Source organism: Curcuma longa, chromosome 1 (genome assembly GCF_044706935.1).
Source record: "Curcuma longa cultivar G26 ecotype Majalengka, Jawa Barat chromosome 1, ITB_CL_G26_1.1, whole genome shotgun sequence".
Lineage (NCBI taxonomy): Eukaryota > Viridiplantae > Streptophyta > Magnoliopsida > Zingiberales > Zingiberaceae > Curcuma > Curcuma longa.
Window position 1 is genome coordinate 10,697,439 of NC_133861.1, and position 14,297 is coordinate 10,711,735.

At 36.7% G+C, this 14,297-nt stretch overlaps 2 protein-coding genes across 2 annotated transcripts; one reads left to right on the forward strand and one right to left on the reverse strand.

The window, feature by feature from the left end:
• Positions 1-4,139: 4,139 nt before the first annotated feature.
• Positions 4,140-4,896, forward strand: LOC141826821 (uncharacterized). The gene has a single exon (XM_074714163.1). The coding sequence runs from the start codon at positions 4,196-4,198 to the stop codon at positions 4,883-4,885; it is 690 nt and encodes a 229-aa protein (XP_074570264.1). The 5' UTR covers positions 4,140-4,195; the 3' UTR covers positions 4,886-4,896.
• A 2,320-nt stretch (positions 4,897-7,216) lies between these two features.
• On the reverse strand, positions 7,217-9,586 carry LOC141826422 (paired amphipathic helix protein Sin3-like 5). The gene is made up of 4 exons (XM_074713698.1): positions 9,545-9,586; positions 8,894-9,023; positions 7,524-7,604; positions 7,217-7,442 (listed from the first exon to the last, which is right to left on the reverse strand). Exons 2-4 carry the CDS (start codon positions 9,005-9,007, stop codon positions 7,242-7,244), a joined length of 396 nt encoding a protein of 131 aa, XP_074569799.1. The 5' UTR covers positions 9,008-9,023; positions 9,545-9,586; the 3' UTR covers positions 7,217-7,241.
• Between the last annotated feature and the right edge of the window lie 4,711 nt (positions 9,587-14,297).

The following is a 14,297-nucleotide window of genomic DNA, read 5'->3' on the forward strand; positions in this document are numbered from 1 at the left end:
TATCAAATTTTCTTTACAAAATCCATTAAACGCTGGGTCTCGAGCTATGCCTCTTGCAAAACTGGCAAATATAATCACGTTTCCGGTTTAAAAAAATTATTCAAGATCAGCTACAGTGCATTTCAATTATGAACGTATGATTTCATTTCTCTTGGCTTATAGAAGGAGTGCACAATTTCATTTCTAAACTCTTTTACCTGCGCCCAATGTACGAGGCTAACTTTGAGCATTGATCAAATTCAAGCTTCTTATAACCTTTGGTACAGGCAAATATATAAGAGAAAGAGTTCAAACCTTTGGTATCAATCAAATTAACATTCACTGATGTCTACTTTTAAGACCAACTTTTTACTAGATTTAATTCCTATGTTAGTAAGCCTACCAACAATAATCTTCAAGAATCTTGTTAATTCTAACAATTATCATCAACTCAACTAGGAATAAGGTCTATCTTGCACCATTGGTTAATCTGGATTCATCAGAAACATAAGATAGGATCTTCAATTATGAATCGCTGGTCTTACTCCATAAAATGAATGAAACTCAATATGGAGCTCGATACCAGGTTTTACAGAACGATCCAATTTATCACTTAATTACGTAAAAAAGAAAATATCATTCAGTTAAAAACAAGAAATATAGAGGAGGCGAGGCTCATCCAAGTGTTCGACAAAAAAAGAGAAGGGAGAAATCAACACTGATTCAAACATCGGGGTCAACTCCACGGCTTTCCTAATTTTCCTTCCCGATCCTTCAACTCCACGGCGACCAAGGCTCATCGCAGTCGCCACCACCATCAGTCCATCATCATCATCTGACACTAGCTACCAAGGCGCGTCGCCGTCGCCAGAAGCACCATAATCCTCATGTGGAACTAGCAACCAAGGATCACCGCCGCCGCCGCCGTCATCCGATACCAGCAACCAACCATCATCTCCGACCCCTCCATCATCTTCATCCAGTTCTGGCAACCAAGGCTTGTCGGTTCCTCCACCGCCACCGTCATCCTCGATTCCTCGTCCGTACCAGCAACCAACCGTCATCGCAGACTCCTCCAGCATCCTTATCCGATCCCAGCAAACAAGCTACGTCGCCGAACCACCCCTCCGATATCATCATCGTCGTCATCGCCAACCAATTCCACAAGTGGAACTGGCGATCAAGCCTCCTCGTCGACATCCATCAGCTTTCAAGCTAAAGGATACGTCGGTGTGACTCTCGGCTCCGCCCTCGAAACCCTCCCCTCGCCCTCTACCATTCTCCATATCCTCAAATCTCACAACATTACCAACGTCCGCCTCCTCGCCCCATCCGAAATCGCATGTCCGCCCTCAACGGTACCGGCATCAGAGTCGTTGTCGGCGTGGCCAATGGTCAAATCATCCAGCTCTCCGTCGGCGGACCCGACGCCTGCCTCCAATGGATCAAGTTCACCACCCTCGCCTACATCAACGCTGAGCAGATCAGGTACATCGCACGAGGTCTTCGACACCAACGTCGCCAAAGGTGTAGGAGTATAGAAATGGAAGGTGAATGGGGGCGCCTGAAGTACACCAACATGTTCGAGGTAACTGACGGCGGCCTGAAGTACACCAACATGTTCGAGGTGATGCTCGACGCGCTGCAGGCAGAGATGGAGAGAGAAGGATACTCGGGGATAAAGGCAGTAGTGTCGGCGACGGGGTGGCCGGCGACCGGAAATCATGTCGCCACGCCGCGGCGTTCTTAAGCGGGGTCCTTGAGTGGGCGCTCGAGGCCAAGGGCACGCCCAAGCAGGCGAACCACGCTATGGAGGTCTACCTGTCGAATCTGTTCGCAGGTAGCGGCGGCGGAAGTAATCAGTTCGAGATGCACTGCAGCATCTTCAGCTTCGATGGCAGCCTCGATCGCCATCAATGTCGATGTCAAATTAATTCTATTACTCATTAACACTCGCCGGCAATCTAGAAATTTTGAAGTCATGATACAGAAAATTGGGATGATTTGTGATGTTAGGAATAAATTTATAATTGGAAAAAAAATACTAGTAAAAGAGATAGAATAAAGGACTAAATGATAACACCATAACTATAGAGAGAATCTATATGAGAATCTAAACCTTTGATAATGGTAAAAAAAATTATTTATCACAACACTGAAGTTACTATTTTTAAATATTTTTCAAGTCTCTATCATCTACTAACAATCATTCAAAAGAACCAAATAATTAATGAATAATTTTTGTCCTCATGATATAACATCAAATAATTCTCCTTGGAGCAACATTATCAAACTCACTTCTTTTATAAAAAAAAATGATAAAGACTCAATACAATGCTAAGCGAAGGAAGACGCGCGCAATGTAAAAATTGCTCTTACAAACTAAAGTACTAGCATGTTCATCAACTTTTAATGAAGACCTAACGTATAATACACTTCGTTATAAATTTTTTTAACCATATCCATCCAAACTCAGGGGAAAACATCATAAATGGTACTTGTCTATTATAGTTTTATCAAAAAGATGTTTCAATTAATTGGTATACAATAAATAAGAAAACATGAAGAATGAATTGACAAGATTATTTTACAGAACCATAGAATGATAATAAAAAAATACTCTCTCAATTTATAATTATTATCATTTATTATCTCTAAAATAAGTTATTTAATAATTAGAATATATAAATTACTCTATTTTTTAGAATAAAAGATAATTATTAGAATTAATTTTATTATTATTATTATGATTGGTATCTAAAAATAAACACACGTACGTAGCCATTTGAAAAAAAAAACAAATCAATAAGTTAATTTATTATGAATTAAAAAAGTTTTTTTTTAACAATTGGGGATTGATTCCCTAGGAATTAATATTCATCCCCACCAAGTGATCATCCCTTTTAACTACGTACTCATGGCAATAATTATTAACCACACCCTCAAGCTTGTCTAGCACTCCGACTTGCACCATAAAGTCATGAAGCTACGTCGCTAGAAGGAGATATAGATACAGTACCGGCTCTATTGAACGTCACGTGGTTGGTTTTCTCAACAATGGAGGGCAATAACGAGAGGGTTAAGAATCCATCACGAGCCCTCCTTTTAGCTGTCACCCCCGGCCCCTTGCTTGCTCCACTTCCTCCTCCTCCTATTAGCACCAGCACACCCACCTTTTTCCTCCTTGTCCTGTGCTAGTAATCAGACTATCAGCATCGACGCTTGCACAGCAAAAAGGTCGAAAATCAGTACTGCAAGGACGGGCCATATATGACCCAAATAGCCAATGCATATTATAGTTCCTTCTCTCTCTCTATCTCTCTTTTTTTAACTATTGGTTCACTATAAGCATGTAGATTTTAAAGAATCAACTTAAGCTAGATTTCACGAGTTCATTTTAAGTGGTAAATTATATTTTTTACCTAGAATCTTGTATAAGCTAGCTTATTTTCTAAATTAACAGTACAATTTTAATTTGTTTAAACTTATTTTAAAGATAAAAAGGGAAAAATACTTATAAATTCTACATCAGTCTGTTCAATTCCCTACCCGTTAAGTAATAGACTTTGCCAAAGCATTTGACTGGCTGGCTCGTTTTTGACACCTGCAACTTCTAAGGCTGATCCAGCAGGAGCTAACATCATCAGTTTTGCTTTGTCCTGTCTAGATTATTATTATTATTATTATTATTATGAAATTTGGTTCCTCCATTTCTTGGTTCCAAAGATTCATCGCGCGCGGATTGGTTTCTTGGAAACCAAACAACACGTTTGTGATCAGGAGGACCAACTGATACGATACGTGTGGAAACTCACATCAACTTCCCAATTCACCTTCGACTTCGCGTGAACCAACGACGTAAAATTAAATAACTGGACATTTATATTTGTGGTCTATATAAGCTTCGTCGCCATCTGTGAAGTTTCTTCGCTATTGCTTAATGCATTGTTTTTTGAACAATTAGCTTATCAATATATAATCCTTGGCTTAATTAATATTAATGTAATAGGCAACGTGATTAGAATTTTAGAAATAAGTATTTCACGTGCTGTTTCGAGTAAATTAAATTAAATAGTCTGCTTTCATTTCACACACATATAAATATATCTACTCCTCCTCCAAGAAACCGTAGCACTGCGCAACGATTTAAATACGGCCTGTGCAAGTGTGCAACTCCCGTTACGATAGCTTCGTGCACGAAGCACCGAAACTCACCATGGCAGAAGGCCCAGCGATTCCCTCTGTCACGCCCTCCGCCAGCTTCGGCATCTCAGAAGACGCCGCTGCACGAGAGGGAGATCGGCCCTCTCAACCCGAGGAGGATTTCGAGTTCACCTTCCCGACCGGCTGCGCCCCGAATGATCAGCCAACCGCCACCGCCGACGAGCTCTTCTCCCACGGCCGCGTGCTCCCCATCTACCCTGTCTTTGACCGCTCTCTTGTCCTCCATTGGCCTGATGAGCATGAGGCGAATGGGCCGGAACGGCAGGGCTCCGACTGCCAGCTTCTCATCGAGGAGAGTCGCACTAGTTTGGGGTCGATCTCGTCGTCATCCTTCGATACGGACGACCTGGCGTCTGTCGCGGTGCGGAAGTACTGTCCGCGGACGACGTGGTCGGCGCCGCAGTCGCCGGACCGGAGAAGGGAGAGCGCATCCGCCAAGACGGGTCGGCGGTGGAGGCTTCAGGATGTCCTGTTCGGAAGCCGGACCAGTAACCAAAGCGACAGCCAGAAGAAGTCTTTGTTCCTGAAATTTCCCTCATCTCCGCCGTCAGAGAGGATTCCAAGCCCAAGTCCAAAACCCTGTCGGAACAGGAAGGCGGCGACGGGACTGTGGAGGTTCTTCTTACCGTACCGGCCGGAGCTCTTCGGCCGCTTCAAAGCCCAGAAGCGTCCTTTCCAATAATTTTCCTTCGAGTACCTTATCCATTATTCACTCCACAGCAATTCGCTTTCTATATATCATTATAAATCGATATTTTTGCACATTTTGTTGTCCCGTCAACGAACAAAACCAAAATGGAATTAATTTGATTTACAGTTAAACTGACAAATTAAATGATTCCGCTGCCGTGGTCGTCGTCGTTTGTTGCCTACCATATTGAGATTCTCTGCTTCCAAACGCACCAAACCCAGCTCTGACATAACGTAATCTATCGCAACCCGTCTACAATTTGCAAAATTCTGCATATCAAATAATCTCTCAATGAACTCGCGCGTTCCATCCAAGTGAACTCGACCTAATTAAAGAGCATCAGCAGGATCAACATCAAATATTATCATACAGGGCTTTCTCTGCACAAAATTAATGCAGCAAATCATGGACGATGGTGTTAAATAACTACTCTGCTTCCGAGTGACCTGGACACTCTGTAGAGCATCTGGTACCGCCATTTCACAAGGCTTCCGTTCTATTCACTATGTACTGACATTGTAAAACTTTATTACGTACGTTTAGCGAGGGAAGCTTAGCAAAACGATAAGTCAGTTATAATTACGACTACGTATTAAAAATTTAAAAAAAATGGATATATTTTTATCACATAATTATATTTTATCAAAATATATGATTTTGTAGTATATGTATTGTGGTTAAAGTTATAGTTGTCAATTTAATAGGGAGGTGATTTTTCACTGACACTAACAATAAAATTCTTTCTCGTTGTTCGCTCTTTTTCTACGTGAGCAGCAACTTTGCTATATTGCTTGTTGAGATTGAATTTCTTCACTATCACCACCAAAATGATCACCCAATGTGACAACCTGTGGGTCTCTTATTGCTTCATAAAAAGAACTATTGGTTACATTGAATTTGCCATACTGTTTGCTGTTCGTCCTCTCAGTTTGCTTGGTGTTACTCTCGTGTTATCCTTCAGAATGAGTTGTTAGTAGCAAAAGATAAAATAGTCAACCGTTCACCTAGAGCGGCTTCATACATTTTACCTGTGGAGATAAATCATAGAGATTTCGCCCCTAACACAAGGGGTAATCAGTGTTAACCTCATAGAATCATTTGTACGATCATCTATGAGGAGGTAAATTGAGAAACTACAGTTGGTCACGACATAGGAGGGTATTGCTTGGCTTCGCCAGGATTCGAACCTTTGCCCTCTTCTGCAAGTCCACTGTGTCGTAACCAACTCAGTTATACCTCGGGGGCAATCATTTAGTCGATGTCATCCATCACTCCTTAGAAAAAGTGATTTGTCGTGCCCAAATTTAGGCCCAACATAAAAAAAAAGAAGAATGAAAAATAATAGACCTATTTTAAAAAATAATAATAATAAAACTGTACTGTAGACTACTAGACTAAAACTAATCAATCTATTAAATTCTTGATTATTGATCTAATTAAAAGAATAATGTATGCTAGGCTATACAGGTAGCAAATCATTCCACCAAAATTCTATTTATTCCTAACTAAAGCTGAGGACTCAGCTAAGTTAGGCTTGCATCAGTCAATTAAATCCAAAAGAGCACAATCAATTTAGATGTGATGTGACTTCTAAGCTGCCTCTCAAATGCTCTTTGTTAAATTTAGAAGCCCCTCTTGCTCTTTAATTTATAACAAGCGGCAAATTATGCGTCCATTATTTAATTTTTGTGAACCCATAATTTATCATAGGACGAGGACAGTATCATGATAATTCATGGACGCTTATTCAATACAGAAAACTTCTCCACAACACACAAAAGGGCCAAATTAAATATGCCACAAAATGTGATATTGGTAGCTTAGAACATGTTCCAGTTAGGAATGAATTTTTTTTCGAAATAGATGGATTTCAATTTTAAAAGATATTTATTTAAAATAAAATTTATAACTGATCGTAGAGACCTTACCTGTCACATTTTGCTCGGAAAATTTCTTTCAAATGCATGAAAAAAATTATTTTTATTGTAAGCAATATGGTAATTTTTTTTATTGTAAGTAATATCGTTTCGTGTTGCAGCGGTATCACCATGTGTAAATTATATAGGCAACAGATGCTTGCGCCTTCATCTTGTTCCTTATGGTAAGTTTACTCTAGGGTATGAAAAGCAGAGGAACTAATCATACTTAGTGATAAAAAATCCACTGCAAAAGAAAAGAAAAGAAAAAACAAATCCATTCTTCATCTTGAGAAAAAATAAGAGATGTGAACAAATTCTCACGAAATAAGAAAAAATAGACTTCAAGAATTAAACTTGAGGAATAGATCGATATTTATTCCACAAGGAGAATGGTATGTGCACATTATATTAACCCTTAAGAAGTTGGGTTAAGTTCCAAAAGCTTGTTGAATAAAATATCTCATAGGTTGCTCAAACATCAGAATCAAACTCAAGATAAGCAATGGCACAAGAAAAAAAGACATTAATCCTGATGAATTGTGCTGGCTAATAGTTCCTTCGAAATTATGAGGTTTGAATCGCATCAATTCCTTGAGAAGATCATCATGATCCTCAAAGAGCAACAATAGCTTGACAATCATCAAGATGACATTTGGTTCAAACAGTGGAAGTAAAAAGAAGTTGGAAATAGATAGTTAGGAAACACTTACATCATGGTAGGTTTCTGAAGGCATCTGATCCTTCTGGCTGAGAATTTCAAACAATGCCATGTACATGCGATAATCACGAGCCTGGTGCAAACACTGATTATTAGCAAATTATGACACATGAAATGGCTGGCTACTAAACCGTTGGCTGATTCATCTTCACAGTGATGACATGCAGCGTGTTGCCAAACCCTATTCCAACTTTTTTATGCATTTAAATGCACGCTTGTATAACCATTTAAGTTTATTATCTATACAGAAACCAGCATTTGCATCAATGCTTGGATTTTCCAAACCAATAACATTATGCTTTTGTTGAAATTCATAAATTGCTTAGTATCATTATTACTAATTGGTTAGAGAATGTCGAGTATTTCGCTACAAAGGGAGAGAAAAAAAGTGAGCTGTGGCTGAAGAAAAAGTAGGAAAGTTCATTTCCCTAGCTGCAAAGCCCGGTCTGTTACTCCCATTCTTCACTAAAAACTGAATGTGGAAAAAAATCAATAAAGAAGTTCTAAAAAGTATCCTTTTATTATGGTAAGGAACCGAGACAATTTGCAACTAAGGGCAAAAGACAATAATATAATAAACCAGGAAAGTTGTGCACAAAATAGTACTTTGAGAACAATAATTCATAGTGAGACAAAATGATAGACAATGCACAAACTAATTTCCATCTTTCTAATAATTTGTACAGTTGCCACAAGGCCCACCACAGCTAAGATTACTAATCATGCCAAAATGTACTTTTAGTTGAAAATTGGTAATCTTTGCTAGGATACAATTTCATCAATTTTTCTAAAATGTTATCTTAACATATCTACCTTGGCACAAAAAAAGGCCGCTCGGTGCACGAAACACCCGTCAATGCAAATCTCAGAGAAAAGTAGGACCATATTGTGTCTATTATATACAGTCTTATCCTACATTACAAAAGGTTATTTCCGCAATTCGAATCCGTGACCACCAAGTCACATGGCAACAACTTTGTTAAGGCTCCCCTTCAACATCTCTACCTTGGCACAATATAAGGAAAATTCAAGGACCTAACACAGATCAAATCTAAGATTAATAAGATGACTTGTATTCCAAATCATTCTACTTCACCAACACTAAAGCTATGAATCCGACGTGCTTGAAATTGGTTGATGACTAGCAGTATCATAGCTCACAGGAGTTTTGTACGAGAAAGATCATTCAGAGCATGATTTTCATCAATTTTAATTCAGCGTAAGATTCCTTTATTCACATAGAGGTTATTCCTTGGCGTTTCACAATTTTTTAAAAATTAACACTCACAAAAAGGGCATTATAATGTGCTATATTTGAATCATTTGAACCAAAAAGGAAAAAAAAATCATTAACCAATTCACCTTTACTTTCTTCACAAAGTGGAGAGATTCTTCAAACGTGATAGGCTTCCATCTTGACAATAATGAGTTGAAATACAAAACCAAACTTGATTCTCTTGTAAACCCAAGCTTCATCTCAAACAGGTAGTTGCTGCAATAGAAAAAATATGACAACATTGATCATCACCCAACACTAGAGAGATCAAAGAACGAAAGGCCTAATCAAATTTGACCAGAGCAAAGTGGAGAGACGAGAGCACAGTTGCATACTCGATCATCAACGACTTCAACTTCATTAGGGTTCATGACCAGAGCAAACGAGAGCAGAGTTTAATTCTTGGATCAAAGAACGAGTAAGCATTATTCACGTTCTGTTGAAAAATATTACCGAAATCTCGTGTTTCTTATCTAAAGGGCTCACATTCAACAAACTCCCAATCCATTAAAATTGCAATTTCAACCGCTGTACACAAGGAGATTCCAATCGACTTAAAGGGGGAGAGATCAAACACCGATTTGTCAAGGAGGTTTTTCTCTATTCAATCAAAAATCATTTGAATGATAGACGAAGCAGAAATTTTCAAAAACATGTCAAATTATTACAGATAAAATGAAACAACAGCAATAAATTTTTGGTCGATCGAAGAGACGAAAAAAAGTTATAGAACTTACAAGGAAAGAGATCCGGGAGCGTGCGAAGGAGGCTGAAGCGAACTGAATAATAGAAAAGCGAAGCAAAAGAGACAGGAGGAGACAAAAAAAGATAGTCACAGCTCACATCGTGCGTTTACCGCTGATCACGTCACGGGCATAACAATGGTAGTGGGTGAATTTTGTTGGGCCTTTCTTCGAAGGCTCACTTTCTCGGCCCATTTATACGCTCTTTTCAAAAAAAAAAAAAGCTGGGGCAAGCTAAATCATAAGTTTAATTATAAATATTTCAAATATTGAGTACGATAATAAATAAAATTATGTACAATCTGGAAACAATATACATATATTTCAAATTAAATGATTTTTATAATTTTATTATTTGTAAACAATAACTCAAATGTTATTAATATATAAGTATTTTTAACCAAAAAAACGAGCAACTTTACCTTAACCAATTTAACTCCTACATAAAGTAATGCTGATCACAAAATTTATAAACTTGCAAAAATATTAATTATGGTTTTGAAGTCGAAATATTTGAAATGAATCAAAGGTGTTAGATATTAGATATTAATTATATGAATAAATGGATTATTTCCGGTAGAGTCTCTCCTACCTTAGTCCATCAGAAGATAAAGAAATCATATACGATCCAACATGAGCACTAACTAATGATCAAGATCTAGCAAATGGCTTAGGCTAAGTGCTCATCCTCGACGTGAACATTGACTGGCCATAATCTTGTAGAGTTTTAGTTGAACACAATATTGTGGATATCAGATCACAACTATAAATGCAAATTAAAAAATCGTCCAGTGAATTAATGTATGATCGATGGCCTCAGAATCAGAGCCAGCTGTAAAAAGATGCAGTGGAGATGGATAATTAGGGTTTGATACTGGAATATATCGTGAAGGCTAAGCATCGGGGGGTTGGATTATATATATGCTTAGTTTGTGCTGCCTGTTTAGTTGCCGGGGATCAAAGAGATGAGATGAAGAAGTATAAGCATAATTATCTGGTAGACTATGCGCTATATTTATAGATTTGGTCTGAAAATTTTAGTCCCTTAGCTTCAACTAATTTGGAAGTGAACTGTTGAGCATCCATATATCTCTTGGGGAATCATGTCCTCCTTGTGTGTGTGTGTGTGTGTGGAGATAGATGAGGAGTTGTACGTACGTATATAGTAGCTAGAATCCAAATCAGGCCACAACTCCTACTGTTTGCCATTGATCATGGGAACACAGGATCAGGCCACCTCCATGACACAGTTTCCAGCTAGCTAAGTTTTAGCACTACGTACCTGTTTATTCTTTTCTTTCTTGCAGAACAAAATCTAAATCATTTTATGCTATTCGCAGAGGATTCTCGATCGATTTAAAAATCTCTACAAGATTTGGTCTACATTAGATTGCTGGAGCAAGCTAGCAGAAAGTTGAAACATGGATTGCAGAAGAGAATTAAGGCTAAAACTTCACATATAATATGTTTGTATATATGCGTAGGTAGCTAGTTATCGTCAGAAATGTAGAGAAAATTGCACTACAAAAATCTGTTCGGGAGTTTCAATAATAACTGAGTTGCCATTAATTTCCTTTCAATTAATTAGTGTTCGATCGATATATATATATATAGGTGAATCTAATATAATTATTCTCTATATATCCATGCATGCAATGGCGCCATGTGAAATCAAGTCTGTCGTTTAATTATTTCTTCCGAGCGACGACATGCGGAATATATTCATGATTAATTTGAGATACTAAAGTTAAAAATGCTATATATTAATTCACTTTTGCACACTTTCGGGACTTGTCCTAACTGAAGCATCATCCTTTCCAGGACATGATTTCCAACAGTTTTTCGATCTAAATTCCACAGATCTCTCCTACGTACATATGAAAGATTTCATTAGAACTTTAGCGTTTGAGATGTTTTTTTTTTCTTTCCTTGTTTCTAAGACCCAACTATGTTGCAAGAAAGAATTAGATTCTTTCGATTTTAGGTATATCAACAAATTTGGCACTAGGTATAAATTCTAGTTAATTAAAGCATTTTTTTTTCTACCCTTTCGATTTTAGACCTAAAATACTAGAATTAAAAAATATATTCCATCTATCAATAATAAATACTTTAGTATTTAAGACATTTTATAACATGTCAAAATAATTTTAAATATTTATTTTTTTGTCAATAATATAAACACCTTAAATTTTAAAGCGTCATATTTATGTAACATGTCAAAATAATTAAACATATTAATTTTATATCGCCAATAAACGCTGTACACGAAACACCTTTAAAATATTAAATTATAATGTTTATATATATATATATACACCATGTTATAGTATATCTTTCATTATATATAATTTTAAACTTTTATTTAAATAAATCTAAACATTTCAAATGCATCTTTTTATCACATATACTTGTTGTAGTATTGCATATTTAATTTTATTAAAGTTAAATAACACTAATTTGAAATTTTGCAGTAATTTGACTTTTATGATGTCATCCTATATAAATGAAAATTATTAAAAAGTTAGATCGATTTAATCTATTTAATAATAGTATAATATTATAAATTATACCAAAATGTATAGGCACGAATTAAATTCATCAAAAAGGCTATAAAATAATTAAATAGATTAAACAAAAAATATTTTTTAGTTAAATACAAATATCAAGATATGGATTAAGAGGAAAATAGGATAAAATAAAAAGAATTAATCACTTGAAATACATAAAACATTTTTTGGAGTTAAATACAAGTTCATCATAATGTTTTTTTTTGGTCAAACAGTTAATGGCACATCATGATTTACAGCCAAAACCTTAATTATTGTCTCGATTGAACGGTACATAAGGGCTCCTCTCATAAGAAGGTATTCCACATTAAGAGAGCACTAGCTCACTTCCATTTAACTAGATATTTAACTCTAGCAAACTACTTATCCGGATACTTACTAATTTGATGGCGGAATTAACGTGAATATTAATTTAGTAGTGTTCTTAGAATTGCAACTCATACCAATGAGCTTGAATTTGATAGTTTATCCTTAATGCAGACATATATACCTTCAAATGAGCTTTTTTGGTCAAATGTTGACTTATTAAATATGTCGAGGGTGTTCAATGCCTCTAAATCAATGTAGAACATGATTCTTCAACTCATAATCTCAGTTGTTCAAGTGTCTTATGAGTATGATGAAACCATTCAATTTCTTAACTTCCGTTTTCTTTTAAATTCCGTAAAAGAATCTGTCTTTAGACGTACGTACCATTGTAGGGAGACGACCCGACCACATTGCACACAGGCAATTCTTTTTACCATGTCAAAGTCAAGATGTAGTGATTGAATCATCTTCTGATCAGCAAAAAAGCGAAAAGAAGATATTTAAGATCTTTTACCTTTCTTTAAGATAAGAAAAAAAAGCAAGAGTGATACAAAACAGAAGTAGTAAACTATATGATCAATGTCTTAGTAGATGCATGGCAAGTTACAGACAAACACTTTGTTGCACTTATTTTTCGAAACAAAAGAAAAAAACCATGTGTCGAGGGGTTGTCTCCATCTTGGCTAACTAGAGTTTTGTAAAATTACAAGTCAGCAAGCATGATGTCGAACTTTTACCTTTTTTTATGTTTCATATCTCTCAGCTCAATAATTGGACTCACACAATGACAACAACGTTCATGTTTCACTCTTCTCGTTTTTCAAAGAAAAGAAAATTAATATCGATATGCGATCGAGCTTATCGCTCTAAGTCATATTAATTAGAGAGGATAATTAAGATAATATAATTAAGAATGGATAATGCGAAGAGGTACACCCTTTTTTGAGTGAGAGAGTACTCTAAAAATAAATAATAATTATTCGATAAAAGGTTCTCTTATGCCTTGTGTGCTCACCCATGCACCACTTTTGTTACAGGGGAAAGCAAGTCAAGTCTTCCATCATTTACATGGCCATGACACTTAACTTAATTCCTTTAGGTGATCAAGGTCAATCTGTAAATTTGTAGAGAAGCTTATGAAAACATTGATTTGTGTAAAAGGCAAGCACAACTTTTTAACATGCTTTAAAATGTTTGACTATAGAACTACTACTTCATAATGAAGCTTATTTATTTGTATCATTACTCTTCAGTGATCTGTTCTTACACCTTTCTATTCCTTAGTTCGAGCTTATATGATTTTTTTAAGATGTAAAACCGAATTTCTAACGGCCTCCTTTTTTTTAGTGAAATTTTATTTCTTACACGTCACGTATCATATATAAAATACTATATAGCATTAAAAAAAGATATGCTCATAATTTGCTCATCGAGTATTCTAACACGTACCTTACTAAAATTAATTAGCTAAGCATTTGTTCTTAAAACTCGAACTAATTATAAAGTAGTCAAAATTAGTTATTGTTTTATTAAATAATTTCATAAACGATGATTTTATTGAAGAGGTGACCATTTGAACCAACGGAGGCACCCAGTACTGAGGTGGCTCCCAGCACCAAGCCAATCGGCGGCCCCCGCACACTTCGTTCGTCCTCCACTCACCAAAAAAAAAAAAAAAATTCCACCACCATCGCAAGCCTCCTCCCCCTCCTCCCTTCCACTGTCTACGTTCTACTCTGGAGAATCCTTGCCTCCGCCATGACTCCAAGTGGAGTAAGGTGCTCGGTATATTAACACGCGCGAGCCTTTTGCAAAGGATATCTGAGAATGTGTTGTTCCCCAACACCCGCAAATGATGCCCTCTCTTC

Bases quoted from the DNA above. Each gene is read 5' to 3' on its own strand.
- LOC141826821 (XM_074714163.1), top strand. From the start codon at position 4,196: ATGGCAGAAGGCCCAGCGATTCCCTCTGTCACGCCCTCCGCCAGCTTC.
- LOC141826422 (XM_074713698.1), bottom strand. From the start codon at position 9,007: ATGAAGCTTGGGTTTACAAGAGAATCAAGTTTGGTTTTGTATTTCAAC. The intron at 7,605-8,893 runs GTGAATTGGTTA...TGTTTGCACCAG, and splicing joins ACTTTGTGAAGAAAGTAAAG to GCTCGTGATTATCGCATGTA. The intron at 7,443-7,523 runs GTAAGTGTTTCC...ATGATTGTCAAG, and splicing joins CTTCAGAAACCTACCATGAT to CTATTGTTGCTCTTTGAGGA.